We start from the raw sequence: 19,169 nt of genomic DNA, 5'->3' as shown, positions 1-19,169 counted from the left end.
TGAGCAGTGTCTACTGTAAATAAAGGTGATCTCAACAGGAATCGAACCTGGAACCCTCCGTACGTGAAGCAAGCATCCCAACCATTACAGCAAGAGGACCGCCAATGACAACTATAGGGTAAACCTGGAGCAAACCGACAGGGGAGCATACCGACACGTAATTCGACTTCAAAATTTACTTGAATATCTCTGTAATTTTAGCCACCTCCAAACGATTGAAAAATTAAATAAATTGCTAAGCTTCTATTTTGAGGTTTGTCAGCAGGTGGGATAGAGGGGATATGGAAGGAGGTAACGAAAAATACGCCACAGCACCCAGACCAATTGAGAAAAAATCTTTCTTGGATTTTTTCTTGCAACTGGGGAGAATCGAACCCGCGACGCCAGTTTCACAGTTGGCCATCTAACCAACTGCGCCACGGCGCCTGTGCTCGGCGGAAGAATTTTTTTTTCACTTTTAATGAGTAGATATGTTACCGTGAGGTACTAGACCCGTCGCGTCGGTACATACCGATGTACTTACCCCAAAACTTGAATCTATTAATTTATCTTCAACTATGACGTCATGATGAAGGTAAGTCACTTTAGTGCGCAGATATGTGTACCGTGGCGTACGCGCCCCTTGTTACATATCGTTGTACCTACCCAAAATTTGAAGGGGGGGTCAGTAATGTATCTTCGCAATCATTCGGAAAAATTTGTCTTCCGTTATACCGATATGGAGAAGGTATGGCGTCCTTAACTCCGTTTTGGAATCGCGTCCCTGGCCTGTTGTGGCGCTAAAAAATAAGGAAAGTGTTTTATGGAATATATTTATATTTATCTTGCGGTGCGAAAAATTATATTGAAAATAATTGTATATTTTAAACATTTAATTTTTGTTATTCAGCATGCGGAGGAATGGATAACATGTGTACCGTTTACGATGTAAACAATCGTGATTCTACTGGAGCAGCTAAAATTGTAAGGGAACTAGCGGGATATGAAGGGTTCCTCAGTTCCTGTCGTTTTCTGGACGATAAAAAGATTATCACAGGATCCGGTGACATGAAAATGTAAGAACATAGAAAATTTACCCTAAACTCTTTCATATTAACATTAACAAAATTTGTATCTGAAATAGAAGTAAATTATATGTATTGGGTTGGGTGTGTTCGTTTTTTTCCAAATGAAGAGAACAAGAAGACACAAAAAATATTACAACAATTTAATTGTTTGATAGTCTATAAAAAAAATATTATTTTCTTAAGCCGTTGAACTTCCTCATTGTCGTTTTTAAATTAAATACGGATAAATGTTTCTGAATGAGTTGACCTGAATATATTTCATACTCGTTCAATCAATGGCATAATCATTCTTAGAATATTGAATGTGGCCTAAAAAGCAAAAATTACATTTTCAATTTATTTATTTTATAAACGTTTATTAGTATAAGTACATTACAAAATATTTCAATGCATACATAACATGAAAAAATTAGTACTAAAATTTAAATATACTAAGATGGTAAAATAAAAATACCCAGCAATTATAGAGGAAGAATGCTTTCCTCTCTGAACTTTTTTTCACTAATATGAAAGATGTCAATATTCAAAGAGATACGGTTTAGTAAAGACATTGCTTTGTTATATTATGAGTGTACTTTTGTTTTTGCGAATGATTGTTTGTTTACTGATAGAACGGGTGTGGTTGTAAGTGATAGGCCACAGTGGCGAGCGTTTGCGTTTGTGGCGCGGCGCAGGCCAAATATCCGCGCGCGGGCGCCCCGCGCGTTTTACCACGCGGTTTGTGGTATGTCAAACCAGTTTGCAAAAAAACAAATAAATATGTTTGTTTTGATTTCTTGCATTAATTATGCACCGTTTTTCAGGGCCAGACCGCGAAACTTTAGAGGAACATTCCTTATGGTAAGCTTTAAAAAAATCCTAATATTTTTTTTCCTTAAAGTCTTTTTTTTAAAGATCTCAAAATGGAGTGAATCTTTAATTTCTCGGACAAGCATTCCTTCCGCAAACGATACGCACAAAAGAAGCGATACGCACCAGACGCGGACATTGAAGTGGCTGGGTAGGAGAGGGGTAGGGGTTTGTGGAGGGACTGCTTGTCCAAAAAATTAAGGATTTACTACATTTTGAGATTACAATTTTTAAAATCTTTTTTTTTAATTGACTTTTTGGATACATTTAGGTTTTTTTTTAAAGCTTACCATGAGGAATGTTCCTCTGAAGTTTCGCGGTCTGGCCCTGAAAACCCGTGTATACCTTGCTTATTCTGTAAAAGGTTTTTATTTCATAAAAGCTGATTTTTCTTATTTCATGTAAGCCTTTATTTTATCTTTATGCGTTGGGATCAGGAGGGATATTCTGTACTCGTAGTGGGCCAATAAGGAGTTTTCTAAAATCGGGAAATCCACTCAAAACCTGAGCTGATACCAGAGAGGTAGCTCTGTATCCCCCGATTATTATTTGTCTTTTGATGCAGTCCAGATTCCTATGGTTGACTTAATTCCTACTTAATACTTTATTTGCATACCACAAAACCCGCTTGATTGCAAATCTACACACATATCACAAAATGTCGTGTCGCGTGCGTCAAGATCAAACTAGTTAGACTTCTTTGCCAACCGCGTAGTCAGACCTTGAATCCCTAAACCGCTCGCCACTACGACCACGTACTAACAGATTTTTCATAAAAAATGAATTTTCGAGTTGTGCACTATTATTATCGGACTGCGATATACATAGGTAGTAGAAGTAGTAGAAAAGTAGAATGTATTTTGTTTTTTTTTTAATAAATAACATAAACAGACAACAAAGACAGCAAAATAATATATTAAAGTTAGTACACGACTTCTTTTATATTACAGCAACTAAAAAACTTTTTGAACAAAGTAAGCAATAAAATGTAACTGAACTCTTACAACTAGAATCCTTAAAATTTATTTATAAATTAGCCACTAATGTAAGTATAGACCAAGAACTAAAACTTGAAAAAATTTGTTGTTAACATGGACACAATACAAGAATATTATAAAAATATCATAAACAACATTCTAAAAGGAGACAAGGACAGTCGAGACTAATAAACCAAGGATTGAAATTAAACAATAAACTACCAGACAAAACTAAACAAAAGACTCAGACAACCTTTACAAAAGATGTTAAAAATATTATCTTTAACAGTAGAATAAGAATTTTATAAGCAAAAATATTTTGTTAAATGTATGTAGCCCGTAAGGGTTTATCAATAAAATTTAAAAAATATTTATTTTATTTATATGATAAAAAATAAGTGTATTTTTAAAGCTGCATTTGGGATTTGGAAGTAGGAAAAAGAACGGCAGATTTCGAAGCGCATAATGGAGACGTTGTTTCAATCTCGCTGGGACCAGGTATGATATAAACATTATATGGAGAACATGTTTGAAATGCAACATATTTACAGGTCTTATGACCGTTCATTGGCATTTACCATTCTCAAATCTATGTGATCTAGATCACCATTCTGAATCGCCATTTGGATCATTACAATGTTGATTTTTGTGAAGTAAATAAAAACATTGGCAGGGTGGTAATTGTTGCACAGTCAAATAAGTAAAATCCGTATGTGGCGATTGGAACTCATAAAATGCTGAAAATAATATACAATAACGGAAATAATAATTATTATTTGGCTACATGAACGCGTAAAAAAAGAATGAACATATTGGCATTCATAACTCATTTTTTAAAAATGGTCTAATGAACATACCGGAACTAGGATAGCGAAAGGTTTCAGCTCTTTTACTAACAAAAGTCACTAGATGGAATAGTTCAGAAATGTGGATGTTTAAATATGGGCAGAATGGTGAATGTTACACAGTGTGTAAAGTAGGCACTCAAACTAGCCAATGAAAGGTCGTAAGCCTAATGTTAATGCCTAGACTTCCATATTCCCTTCTCAAAAAATGTTTTCCGTCTCTGTTGCAGCAAATTTATTAAAATTCAGCTAACTTTATTAAACTAATCAACATTACTCTATTTAAAAAAATCTTTTTGTTATTAAAGGCACAGAAGCTGATTTAATTATTATATTTAAGTATTATTATTTTTTTTAACATTACGTGTTTTAGAAAACAAATATATTTACACAAGTAAAGGGTTCATAGTCCATAATCGATGACACATACTTGCTAAAACGTTTCACCTGAAATAGTGCGATGACCGAAGAAAGCAACGTCATCGTTTTCTATAGAATGCAGTACAACGTATGATGCAACTCTGACAGAATTGCACATAAAATCGGTAGCATCGTTCTGCAGTACATTCACATCGCTCCTACCATGAAGAAATGAACTACAAAAGAACGTGGCCCATAAAGAGAGAACACAGGACGCAGTCAACGTCAGTCAGCCCAACAAGTTCAGTTCAGTCAGTCATTCCAGCTCGACGAAGTCACTCAGTTGCAGCATGTAGTTCAAGTGCATTCTCTTCAACGCATCATCGCCGCTACGCTCGTGCTGCACAATCAAGTGCTGTATCTTATTAGCCATGTAATAAATACGCAGTAAAAAACAACCTCGTGTCTTCTCTGTCAATCTCTATCTGGGGTAGGAGCTCCAACCGTCAATTACCGAAATCCTCCACAAGTGTTCCCATAAACTTTCACGCTTCACATGTTTTGGCATTTTAAAATTATTGATAAGCAGTTTAAAGTATACGTTTTAAATATCAACACAATGACAGCTTATAAGCCTTGTAAAAGTCTAAACTTAATATTCCTCCACATTCCGTTCTCAAAAGTGCTATTCCTAAATGTTGCAATAAATTGATTTGAATAAATTTTCTAGATCCAAATACTTATGTGACGGGTTCTGTGGATAGAACTTGTAAACTGTGGGACGTTCGAGAAGAACACCCTAAGCAAACATTTTTTGGGCACGAGTCAGATGTCAATAGCGTTTGCGTAAGTATTTTTAAAATATAATACTTTTATACCTAAACGTAACAATTATTTAAAAAAGCGCTATAAATTTGACGAAAATATTTATTTTTGTTTAATATTAATAATTATTTTTTAATACATCTTGATTTCAAACTTAACAACAAAAATATATTTTTAAACGTATTCCCGTATTTTCACCCTGGATTGTGGCACTAGAGCAATGATTTTTTCAATGATTTTTAAAATATTTATCATTGGCATATTTGCATAGTTTTTACTTTTGATAAATTGCTTTTTATGGGAACTAAGACCACCCAAAACCCCATAAATGCACCCAGTTTTATCTGCCGTCTTCGGACGCACAAATATATACAAAGATATACGTACAAATATGTACAAATACTCGTATGATAAATAATCTTGAATAAGGGAAAAGAGACCGGCACCAAAAAGTTCATTCTGTTTAAATGAACATTTTACTGGAATAAAATTTATTATTATTATTAATGGTTCGATAGGAACTTCCAATAGGTGTATTTTCAAGACTTCAATCCATAAATTCAAATATTTTAGTTCTACTTTTTAATAATAAATTCGAAATAATGCTGTTTTTTTATGTGTATTTACTGAAATATTAATTAAAACTTTCGAAAACTAAAAATCTGAAAAAACTCCAGATGGTCTCTTGTGCTATCTGACTACCGAATTATTCCCATATGTTTTATGTATTGTACCGATTCTAGTATTTCCGGGCGTATTTTTAATTGAAGATTTTGTTAAGAGTGTCCCATTGTGGTTTTGCCAAATGTTATGTATTTTATTTTGTCAATATTTATGGTAAAGAGATTAGTATCCAGTATCCAGCCACAGTTATATTATATTAATACCATTTCCAGCTGCAGTATAAGATTCATCCCATTTGTCACCTGTAAATATTAGAGCAGTGTCATCTGCAAATGTGATTATAGCACAATTTTATTATTTTCGTCAGACATAGATCATCAATATATAAAATTAACAGAATTGGTCCCAAAATACTTCCTTGCGGTACACCAAAATCAAAGTATTTTTTTGCTACCAGAGAAACTTGTGTGATGTGTTACAGTTCCACCCGGGTGGCCAAGCTTTCGCCACTGGATCTGAAGATAAGTCAGCTCGTCTGTTTGATCTTCGAAGTGACCAACAATTAGCCCAGTATAAGACCCCGAGCAACACTAGTGGCTTCACAAGCTGTGGTAAAACATCAAGATATATTTATTGCATAATAAACTCGAAAACATCATTCGTTTTCTGCTGCTTTATAAAAAAATAACATCTGAGAATTATCGGTTTTATAATGGACGATATTCCAAATCACTTATATTATGAGAACGACTAAATCTTTGTCCATTGGGCTGTATTTGTCCTGGGATGCTTTTCTGAATTTTCTCTACTCTAGAGACTGATAATTTTGGGGATTTTTATTTTTTCATACGTTTACACTTCGCTTCATATCTGGCCACACTGATGATTAAACTTCAAATTAATATGAACACGTGAAATCAAACATGATGATTTTAATTTAGAACATTATTGCGACCTAGAGCATTACCCAATACACCAAATTAAGTCAAATTGTACAAACCGTGTTCGTATTTCCGTTTTTTAAACAGTTTTATACATCATTTGACGTTAAATAATCAGTGTGGCCATTATATGAAGCAAATTGTCGTCGTACTAAATAAATCAAAATCCCCAAATTAACCACTCTCCAGACGCAGAGAAGATTCAGAATACCACCCCTGCTTAATGTCAATAGCCTATACTGTTAAATATAATCTAAAATAATATTCATTAATATTAAATTATCGCTTATTTTAAAGTATTTAACTGAAATCCACCCACCCCTCATGCATTTTTTTCTTGTTCAATTATCTTTGAAAGTAAATAAATAAGTAAGAATTTACTAAACAGAGATGTAGATCATATTGCAAAAATTCGGTAGGTAAAAATATAATTAAGTAATATAATAATATACGAGTAATATAATTCCTTTAGTTTAAAACACAAAAATTATCATCGTTGTTTTATATCGTGTACCCCTTATTTCTTAATAAATCTGCGTTTTAATAACTTATACTTAGTGTATTACTTATAAAATTGTGTACGTATGGTATTCCCATTCTTATTTTACCCCTATCCCTAGGCGAAGCTTTATATCAAGTTTATAAGTAGTTCAAACTCGTTTTAATTATAAATTTCACCAATGACTGAATGAGAATTTGTTTTGTCTCCCACCAGTCTAACGATGTCGATAACGACAAAACGGTCACTTATGAATTTTCGTATAATATCTTATTATAATCCAAGTAGATTTTAAAATGAATTACTCTAAAATTATTAAATTGTATTTTTGATTAAGGTCTATCGTTGAGTGGAAGATTTATTATGTGCGGCTCTGACGATAATTTCGTCCATATTTGGGATACCCTGAAAAATCAACACAATGGTAACTATAAAATAATATATATACCCAGTGCTCGATTTCTAAAAATTGAGGTACCGGAACTCTGTTAAGGGCGGACACACCGGGGGGTCTGGGGGGTATTCCATACCCCCCCAGCTAAAGGGGGGTCCGGGGGCCCTCGGAAAATTTTCAAAATTTCAGTTTAAAATTACGCATTTTTAGGCTGTTTTTACTTCTCAGTTAATAAACATACATGTTTATGTATGTAACATGTTAATAAACATAATGAAAAGCAGTAAAACAATACAACATAACTGTTTCAAAAATTGTTCTTAAAATATACTCCAAAACTTCATCATGTTTTCTTCGTATTTGCCTTCTCTTGATCTTTCCTTACTCTTGACAGCTAGCGCCGAGTGGTGTCCAGAAACCAGCCAAGAGTGAACAAACTTCTCTGGATCAAACAGTCTAAGAGGAGGTCCATTAATTTTCAAAAACATCAGGCCAGAAACCGTTCTTATGTTGAGTGAAGATCGCAGCGGTGTAATTATTAAGTTCATCTGAGAGAATCCTCTTTCACATTCACTTGATGAAATGGCAACCGAGTCAATTGATTGTTTTACAGGATTGAGGCTTTCTGGTAACTCTCTGGAGTAGATATATTCGCGTAAACCTGTAATTAACTGTCTTTCGTTAAGTTTGAACCTGGAAGCAAGTTTCCTCATTTCATTTTCCCCAAAACTTATTGGGAGTTTCGTCGGCCAGGTTTTGGTATCCATAACTTCAAGAGTTGTAGCTAACTCAACATCTTTGTCATCAAGTAGTCTCGTTTCAATAGAAGTTTTAAGGGCCTCGTAAAATATTTTGGGGTTCAACGGCTGATTGTCTGATCTCCCTTCTTTTGTGTGGAGAGGAACCTCGAAAAAAGACAAGTTGTTTACTGCTTCTTGAGCCATTGTTGAGTAGGACCCTGGAACTGTTTTTCTTTCTTCAAATAAACCAACTGTGATTAGCAATTTTCTGTTCGCATAGTTCAAATCTGCATTCCGATGTTGTAAAGCTTCACTTAGTTCTGAAAGTTCTTGCAAAGCATCTGCCATCAATCCCAGGTCTAGAATGAAATTAGTTTCTGTGATTTTGTTAAGAAGTCCGGAAAAAGTACTTTTATCTTTGCTGTCTCTAGACGGGTCATTTGAAGCTTCTTTAAAGTGTTGGACTAATGCTTCATATGACGTCCAAACAGCTGACACAGATCTAAAACTAGATGCCACCCAACGGGTGCTCAAGACTCTTCCAATTTTTAAAATTTCTGTATCCAAAAGAGTTGCACAGCTTCGAAGTTCCCTGCTGTTCTTTGGTGAAGCATGATAGACAACATAGAGTTTGTCAATAAAAGATTTAAACCTATTAACTCCTGAAACAGATTTAATAACGTCTGACACTGACAGCTCAAGTCTATGGTTTGCACAGTGCCAAACAATAACAGAAGGAAATTTCTCACGAAATAATGTTGCAACGCCTTTGTGCTTACCGATCATAGTAGCAGCACCATCACAAGTTAAGCTTGTTAAATTATTACTTAAAAATACGTCAGATATTCCATTAGACCGAAGACAGTTCATCAAAGAGTCAAAAACAGCTGTAGCAGTAACGCCATCTAGTTCTATTAGATCCAAAAAGACGTTAGTGGAGCCACTCATACCAGTTTTAGGCAAAGAACACCGAACGTATACTATTAAACTTGACTTATTACTTAAGGACGTGGATTCATCAATTATCAAACCAAGTTTTGTATCATTCTTAATGATTTCATCTACAAAGGTTTTCTTCATTTCCTTACTGATATGCAAAGCAATTTTAGCACAGGCTTTGTCTGAGTGTAAAATGCGACCCATGTTAATCCCATTTAGTTCTTGCAAATCAATTTCCGTTTCAAAATTGTTAAAAGACTGATTTTCTTTAACAACCTTGTACGCCGTTCGGAAAATTTTCCCCGTTATTTCTTTTTCATGAGAGTTCTGTCTCAAAATAGTTTTCTCCAGTTTTCCGTCTTTACTTTCGGTTAGGATTTCAGCAGCTGCTTTATGACCAGCACTCTCTTTGTGGTCAAAAATCTTTTTCCTTAAAGACGTTTGCTTTTTCTGTTTAGTGTCACCATAACTGTCTATTTCAACATTTGCCCATTCTTTTGAAATTTTCATACCTGTTTTTTTCTTAACAGATAAGATCCCTACTTTTTTACAAGTACTGCATCCTAACTTTCCATTTTTAATTAACAACCAGTGATATTTTTCGCAAAATTCAGTTTTTTGAAAATTAGTCCAACAATCTGGCAAGGCATTGTCGTTACACTCAACCTTTTGTCCTTGTTCTTTAGAGTGATGTTCGTCAGAATCTGAACTGGTTACCTTTTCAGTGCTAGTTGACAGTTGTAAGGTCGTTGAAGATGGTTGCGTGAGGTTGTCTTCACAATCAATGGTTCGCTTAAGTCTCTTAGTATCACCCGAGGGTAAAAAAAAATCGGTTAACTTTTTGTTCATCTTATTTCACAACAATAACACGTAACAGTAACGTAACAGAGATAAATAAAAGAAGACCGTGTGTGCAAGTGGGTAGCGCGTAGTAGAGTACAGTACAGGACAACACGGACTCCCGACTACGGGACTACGACTGAGCAACTGAGCATCTAGTGATGAACGAAGTGGGGAGTAGACGCCAGACGGACGAGTCTATCTCTAACCTGGAGGGGAGGAAGCTATACTGCACGTGCGCGGCGGCGGATGAGTCTATCTGTTTATCTGTTAGCTTCGAGCTACAATTATATGCTTTATTAATAAATTGCGAGTTAATTTACCGTAATAGATAATAGATAATAACATAAGTTTAATAAATCAGTTAAATTTAACTGTTTTCAAATAATTTAGTTTTTTTACAGAGAGAGGTTCCGGAACGCCGTTCCGCCGCGTTCCGCCTGAAATCGAGCACTGTATATACCTTACATGATAACACGGGAGTCCACTTTTTGCCGTTTTGAAGTTATAAATACAGAAATTTTCGCAACAGGATATTTTAAGCGCGAATATATCACAAATGTCCACTTTCGGGATATAAATGCTTTTTAGGTGATTCTAAACGTAAATTTGAAACTAATTATTCATAGATGGCGCTTTTATATTTTTATTGAAAAATGCGATTTTTCCGTTTATTTTCAATGGAAATTCTACAGAACTTCGTTTGCGGAAATTTAACACTATATTGATTCTAACAAATACCATAACAATGTAGTTTAGGTCCTTTTCACAAAATGGTGCACAAAGTTCTTAAAAATCAACTAGTGATAGAATGTTGTAATGGATTCCCTGTTTCCGGGAAGTTAACTTACCAATCAGCAGAACTCACCGACTAGAACTTGTGAGGTCACAGGAGGAGTTAATTACAAAATGCAAAATTAAAAAAAAAAAATCATAACGCTACCAGTACGATACATAAAAATATTTTTCTTTTTTAACCTTAGTTTTATAATCAATTAAAAAATAATAAAAATAAGCCCTGAACTTTCTCATTGCAGAAAATCAATTTTTGTGATTTGTCCGCCTTTCGTCTAATGGTCAGAGCGTTTGCCTATCGTGTAAATGTAAAGGTACTCAGGTTCAATTCCCGATACGGTTGACATGAAATATTTAAAGAGGGTGTTTATCACTAGTATATTTTATAGTCCCTGGACTGGCTGGCACCTGCAGCTTAATACTGGTCATTTAAACGTAGTTATGCAGAAAGCAGCCAGCCATAGAAAAGTGAAACCAAGATACTAACACTTTTGTGAAAGAGGTGAATAATCGGATCTACACAACAGTTGGAATGTTTTTTTACTTTGGCAAATAATTAATAATGCAAATATTTTTAAATAATTCATTTTAAAAAATTGAATACTTATGTATTTATTCACTTCAATTTATTTAAAAAAAACTAAATTTCTAGTGGTGTTAATTTTCCCATCATCAAGTTTAAATATTTTTTGACACCTACAATTTTATTTTTTCGGTGATTCCCAAAACTAGTAGTTCACAAAAATAATGTCAAGGAAGGAAAAATACTAAACTTTTAGTTTTAAAAAGTAATCTAAATGTATTCTGAAAGAGAAAAGAGTTTCTTAGAGTCACTATTATACTAAAACAAATATTAAAAAAAAAAAAGTTTTTAACATCATTTCTACGACAGGTATAATGTTGAAAACGGACAGTAGCTAATTATTTTTAAAAAAGTAATTTAAGCTTTTTTGCTGTCTATTGAATGTGTTTTTTTATATCTATCCACCTATACCAGTGGTCGGCAAACTTATTAATCAAATGAGCCAAATATCGGCTGTACTTTAATTTTTTTTGTTTTTATTTTCAAATAAGCCAAGAATTAAGATGGTAACGGTATTGAAAAAAAAATGTGCGACGACGTATAAATCTTCTATAATGATTTTAAACATGTTTATTTTGAATTATCAGAAAACGAGACGTTTCGCGCCCTGTGGGACAGACGGCACGTATGACGTTTTTCGCCAAACTTGTCCGCAATGTTTATTGAAGGCGCAGTCATATGCAAACATTCTGTGAATTAGCGATGATAAGGAACTTTAGCTACAATTGTATCGACCAATTTCAATATTTTTTTTCTCAAAATGTTTACGCGCTTATTGCTTCTTGGTGAACGGTAAACAAGTATCTCGTTATCAATTTTCCCTTCGAAATAGAAACTAAAGCGTTCCTCACTCCGATCGTACTTGATGTTTCTTTGCATATTTAATGACAGAATTAGCAATATCATCGCCACGTGTTGGACCTTACAGTGGCAATAATCCTAAAAGTCCTCTCTTAGGTCCCGTCGACAAAATAATTCAAAAAGTGAAACTTGGGCTGTGTGAGCCGCACTCAAGTGGCTAAAGAGCCACACGCGGCCCGAGAGCCGCGGTTTGGCGACCACTGACCCATACCATAAGATTTTTCAAGTGCTGTGGATGTTTTGTGCACATTAAGAAATGCTGTTTTTGTAATCAACAATATTTTCGGAAGGTAATTATTACAGTTTATTATATGGAAGCGACCTGGCTGTTTTTAGCAGAACAGAATTGACCTTACTGCGCCCGATAACACCAATATCTCATTTTTCCAAATATGTGGACTGACTGCTTTCTGCATAACTACGTTCATTTTACCTTCACGTAACAAAAAATGATCAAGATACGCTGCGGTTGGTGTGTCAATGCAATGTCTTATGCACCATTAAGTAGGAAACGAAACGATTGTGGTAATGTGCATAAGTTGAATGTTCTTTAAACTGTTTTTTTTTCTTTCAAGGAACCCTTACTGGTCACGAAAACCGAGTAACGTCCTTATCTGTGGCTGGAAATGGTATGGCAATGGCAACATGTTCTTGGGACCAGCATGTCCGAATTTGGGTTTAAAAAATCTTCAAGACTGTCTTCAATTACTTAGTTAATGTTTCATTCCTAATGTTATATTACATGCATATTTTTTATATACCTATATATTATTTAAACCAATAAGCTCACTTTTTTTTGAGCTAGTAAAATGATATACGAGTATATCAGGGTTGGAACATGATGTTTATGTTAGTTTACTAGATTTTTATATTGTTTTAGCAAAAGTGTATTTGAAAAAAAAATACTGGATATTGATAATACGCTTGTTAATCGCCATCCCGTTCAATGAATGTGGTGAGCCGTGACACGAGCTTCTTTATGCTTTTCTCGAAGAACTCTCCTTCTCCCACTTCTTTCACCACTTTCTTTCAGAACATCATTCTGCGCCTGAAAATTTTACTCCGCCTATGTGTGCCTTCAGGTAGATGAAAAGATGATAATATGAAGGCGCCAAGTCAGAGTAATACGAGGAGTGGTTCAAAACATCCTAACCAAAGAGTCCAAGAGCGTCTTGGTGGCTAAGTCTGTGTGAGGACGGGCGTTATCGCGCAACAAGCAAACTCTCTCATCCTTTTGTTTTGAACGTTCTTTAAGTGTTTTTAGCGTCTCACAACAAAGTCGTGCATTGATAGTTTGCCTCTGAGGCAGACATTTGGCCAAACCTCAAAGAAAAAAAAACTACAGCCAGTTATGGTCACAGTTCACTTATTTTCTTAACATTCCTCGTATATCGATATATTGTCTGTTTACTGGAGAAACCTCTAAATAACAATATTTGGAAAAACAACATATTGATGCAGAAATATATCAGTTTTAGAGCTTCATCAACTGATAAAATCACAGAAATTCTCGGAAGTTATTTTTTAATGTCTTCATGTGTAAACTAAATACCTATATATATATTTTTTAATCTCATCCATTGAAACGATTAAAAAAAACTATGATGGTTTTATGAATTTGTATCATATCCAAAATATGTTTAATAAACTTTCGTGGTGTCGAACATTCAAAATGATTATAATATATAATGCACATGTATTACCAGTATACCGACGATATATCCGATTTGTGTTTAAAAAATATATTTATTTGTATGAATATAACGAAAGGGAAATAAACGTTAAAATACGATTAAAGAACTGAGTACAAATGTAATATTTATTAAACAAAGATAATAAATAACAAAGGATACAACAGAAATCAATATCTTATCAAGTTAACCATTGGAATATTATCTGACGACGAGGAATTTTCATTAGCATCTGTGACCAATGCCTCCCAAATCCGATTCAAATCAGTTTGTATGGCTAGAGGGTGCTAGTTGAAACATTTAGAGAGAAATACTAGTTTTTCGCCCCTATCATTACCCCGCCTAAACTGAATTATGAAAAGTATCTCTCTAGCTGTTGCTGCATATTAGTCCCTCGCTCCGGGAAAATCCCCATTCAAGTCCACAACACGCAACAATCGCTACTTTATGGTGCCCGGAGAATCTCAATACAGTTAAACACGGAGAAACGCCGGAATGTCTCGTAAAAAAAATCTACTAAATTATAAATATCATTGATTTTAGCAATAAACATCCTGATGTTTATCGTTATGAGTGATACAACCTTCCTTCGAACCCTTATATATGGACATATATTATCATCGTCGCAGTGGTGAAATGACTCCAGTAAAAAACATCTACTTTAAAGTTTTTGCGACAAACAAAGAAAGTCATTTTTCTCAACAAGTGATGCCGTCGGCGTTGCTCGGACGATATTTTGATTGAATGCAAAACCTACTATATTTTTAGTGGTTGAAAATGCGGGAAAAATTTTAATGTTATAAATATTGGTTCAGTTGTATAATTTTTCAATATGTTTTTTCATTAAACGTATATTTATATCTTCTACGAGAAATGTCTATTTAGGACTATTATTAATTTATTACCTACTAATTAAGTAACTATTTTACATGTTTTCATTGTGATCAATAAATATGTCTTGATCAACAGTTGTGTTTTTATTACCCAATTTTCACGTGTCACTGATTATTTCGGTTCGGAATACAATTGAAAGTGAACAGAGTTACTTGCAATAATTTTCTATGAAGGAAAATTGAAAATGTAGGTTTCGTATGAAAATGTCAAGAGTCATTGTCAGTAACCTGCAATTGAACAACTTTTTCATTCAGATAACTTGATTTTACTGTATACACAATATTGAAGATAACTCTGTTAAATTCTTATTGTGAATACTATGTACGTAATTATTAATAACCTTTATTGTTTATGTATTCTGATGAATTATTTAACGGATTAAAAATAATTGTAATTATACCTACTTACATTTATTCCGTTCCCTTCCATGGTTAGATCGTAAATATTACATGGCGTCCACAAATTCATAGATTCCTCAGGCTTCTATTTCATCGCGTCAAGATACACTGCGGTTGGGTACCAATGCAGTGACCTATGCACCATCAGTTGCGGAAAGGGAACAGTGATGAAGTTCAACAGGGCTGTGCCTTAGAAGCCTTAATTAATCATTGTTTGTAATCTGTCTATATGTAGATAAAGGTCATAAATAAAGAAATATAAAATCTAAAGCCATGTGGGATGCAGTAAGGCAAAGTTTATAAATGTGGAAAAAACTAGGATCGTACATTCTGACAGATGCATATGGCGTTCTGTCTCTCTGACTATTCCTATGGGAAATGGCCCGATAGTAGTTAAATATATGGGAACGTTTAACGGTGGATTTAATTTACCAGAATTAGTTAATTTACAAGAATTACAAGTGTGGAACGAAAAATGTATTTTCGCCACGGGAAAAATAAATTGTGGAAAATGTTACATCATACTAACATAATCTATTACATAATAACGGGTAGTGCTATATTGTGCAGGTATATACGGGGATGAGGTACGCAGGTGTAACAGGTGGACGACCTTAAATTATTGATCGAACTACTGGCGAGCCAGATTTAGAGATGCGCCCATCAAGTTCCAAAATGCGCCGTGATGCATTGAGCGCTGGTGCATATTGCAACTTACGTACATAATATATGTATCGATAATGTTCCCCCTTTCTGATTTACAGCAGCACAAAATACATGGGAAAATTATTTTACAGTCTGGCAATACCAGATCGTCAAGAAATTGTACACAAAAATAAAATATGTATATCAGCATTATCAATATCATCATCATCCGCTTATTCGCACTCAATGGGGCATAAAGCACAGCATTGCACATTGGTACGCCAATCGCAGTAAGAGTAATAGCACCAGTTTTAGCATTTATGGTGGCCTTGAAATATTGACTAAACTACCGCCAATTAGATAAATATTTTCCGTTGAAAATCAAACTCGGGGTCTGAGGTACGGTAGGCAAACGCGCTAACCAGCAGACCACAATCTTGACTTATCTTCACTATATTTCTTTTTGTAGGATTTTCACTTGAGAGTACATGTGTAGCCATTGAGTCGAAAACACTCGACCAGTGTTCTGGTTCTATTTCAGACCCTGAACTGTACACTTCTTCGCGCCCGGACACGAGCATATTGAAATATAAACACGCCTACTGAAAGTCAATATAATTTTGATATCCCGGGCACCAAAAATAGTGCCACGCCTCTCGCCGCGCCAATAAAATCACCTACATTTTATCTAAACAAGCTGCTTTTAAGTTAGGCAAAAGTAATTCATTTGCCTGAGTTAAGACAAATGAATGGCTTTGTCTCGATTGTTTTGTTTAAAATTAATCAACAAAGAAAAATAATATCTACATTTGTAGTCATCTTCCTAGTCGATCCCTCATGACTTGGACTGAGGATCGTGACCACCATGTCGTATTTTCGAGCAGTCCTCCACCTGCCTCGGCTCTCCGCGTTTCTGAGAGCTGCCACGAACGATTTTCGTTTTACAGTTTTTATCTGGTCCGACCAGCGCATGGTAGACCTCCCTCGTCCTCTTCTTTCGTCTACGCTGCCGACCACAACAAGTTTCTGCGAGCAATCTATTTCTCTCCTTGCGAGGTGACCAAACTATCGAAGAACTCGTTTGAGGCATATGATCGAGAGTCTGTCTGTCAGCTTCGGCTCGTGAAGAATTGGAGGCGTTGGTACATTTGGCGGTCCAGGGTATTCTTAGTATACGCCTTCAACATAACACCTTAAATGAATAGTAATAATTAATTTTGTCAATTTTTGTAGCGCCGTTTTTGTGAGTAATCACTTCAAGGCCGCTGAACATCATATTTAATTTAAAAAATAAAATAAGATCCATCTACATAATTTTTAATTACTATTTACTTACAGATCTACAAATCATGTAATACACAAAATTGTATGTTTGTACTTCTAAAAGTTACTTTTAAAAAGTAGCATTTTTCATTTCAGGAAACGATATCACAGACAATCAAGTTTTGAGTATGTCCAAATGATTACAGACTGGCTGGATTTCCTCCCTAGGGAGTTATGTTACACAGTGTGTAAAGTGGCTACTTAAATCAGCCAATGACTAATAAATGCCTAGACTTCCATATTCCCTTCTCAAAAAATTTTTCTCTCTTCGTTGCAACAATTTTAGATCTAAACAAGTTTTGTTTTTTTTCTTCTGAAAAGTGATTATGTTGGACAATTTCGAAATTCTGGTGATTGGGCGTTCCACACCAAATTATAGGCATCCATAATGTTGTGTTCTTTTACCCTTATCGTCCATGTTTTCGTCCCATATTTAAAGAAATAAAAAAACTGACCAGTCTCACCTTTGTCTCTTTCGATATGACAACTTTTCATTTTGACGCTAATAATCCAAATGCCAATGCATACCCTCGAAATAAACTCAGTATCTTTGTTGAAAGACCCGTGTAGACAAAACAGCTGTTAGATTACGAAAATCAGTTTACATATTTTACAAATTAGGAAATATTCTTGATTGATCACTGTCCGAGCTCGTTCAGTCTACTTCTCTCTCTTTCAGTCGGTAGACGGTAGTATAGGATGGGGAAGCTGTGTCCAATCTATTTTCAACCCCCTCTTGGTTACTCAAAAAACAATATTCAAAGTTGATAAAATGTAAATACCTCAAATAGTGTTTAATACACTTTTGGAGCAACAATAACTAAGACGCAAAAAAATATTAAAACGCGCTACGCTTCGAATATTAAATACGTAATACCAAAAAGAAAAACAGCTTTACTTAAGCGTCACATTACAGCAGTTGGTCCAAGGATGTTTAACACGATGGACCGTGAAATAAAAGTTAATGATTAAAAAAAAATGGTAATGAGTAATTGGATATCTCAGATAGGAGATTACTTTGATCAAATTTAGAATATTTTATTTTTTTTTGCAACAATTTTATTTTATGATTAAAGACCACATTTTTATTTAATTTTCTACATTATTTTTTTTATTTAAATCTTAAAGTAGGGCACACATATCATACATATTGTTATGTGTGTTCTAATAATAACATTGAAAATATATTTAGTTTATAAATTGTTTATCACATATGTCTTGACCATTATTTTAAATTTTGATATGTTTTTTTTTTCATAAATATTTTTTTCCATTTCGTAATACTTTTTAATTGCTTTAAATAAAATTGAATTTTGTGACTTTGCCTTTTTCCTAAATGGAAGTCTAATTTTGTTCTTTTCTCTAGTATTGTGATCGTGTTCATGCTGGTTTCGATAATTTTTTTTCCAAAATTCTGTTTTTTTATTAGAGTTTATAATTTTATGAACAAATATCATTGTATTGTAAAATATTCTTTGTTTATATGTTAATAATTTCATTTCATTTACCATCGACTTTACCCTCGTATATCTGTTTTTTTTTCAAAATGATTCTAAATGCTTTATTTTGTAATACAGTTAGTTTATCAATGTTTTCTTTGTTTGATAAAAATAAAATGCTACTACAGTAGTTAACGTGTGGTTCAATAATTGCTTTGTAAATAGTTTTGCAGGAGTCCTTATCAATAAATCTTCTGATCCTTCCCAAAATTGTTATTTTTTTTGCAATCTTATTTATTACCATCTTAGCGTTTTGGTGAAATGTAAGTTTTGAATCCAACATTACACCTAAATATTTAATTTCAGTAACTTCATTAAGTTTTTCATTTTCTATTACAATTGATGGTGTAATTTCTATTCTTTTGTTTCCTATATTCATATATTTAGTTTTGTTAACATTTAATTTTAATTTATTAATTTTTAGCCACAGTGACACACTATTAAGATCATGATTTAGTCTGTCCATAATTGTTTTATAATTTTCTCCCGATATATATATTAAGGCATCGTCTGCAAAGAGTCTTATTTTTGAATATTTTAATGTTTCGACAATATCATTTATGTATATAATAAACAAAAC

The 19,169-nt window shown here is 34.0% G+C and overlaps 1 protein-coding gene across 1 annotated transcript; it reads left to right on the top strand.

The window, feature by feature from the left end:
* Positions 1–889: 889 nt before the first annotated feature.
* On the top strand, positions 890–14,771 carry Gbeta76C (guanine nucleotide-binding protein subunit beta-2; the record flags this gene model as incomplete). Its single annotated transcript, XM_088242245.1, has 6 exons — positions 890–1,055; positions 3,306–3,391; positions 4,829–4,944; positions 6,029–6,158; positions 7,325–7,411; positions 12,715–14,771. Coding segments are annotated over 6 exons (692 nt in total), but the record flags the coding sequence as incomplete, so codon positions are not given.
* Positions 14,772–19,169: the final 4,398 nt, after the last annotated feature.

The sequence above is a fragment of the Micrasema longulum genome, unplaced genomic scaffold, assembly GCF_059751315.1.
Source record: "Micrasema longulum isolate JH-2025_06_02 unplaced genomic scaffold, ASM5975131v1 h1tg003505l, whole genome shotgun sequence".
Classification (NCBI taxonomy): Eukaryota; Metazoa; Arthropoda; class Insecta; order Trichoptera; family Brachycentridae; genus Micrasema; species Micrasema longulum.
This window is presented reverse-complemented; position numbering and strand designations above follow the sequence as displayed.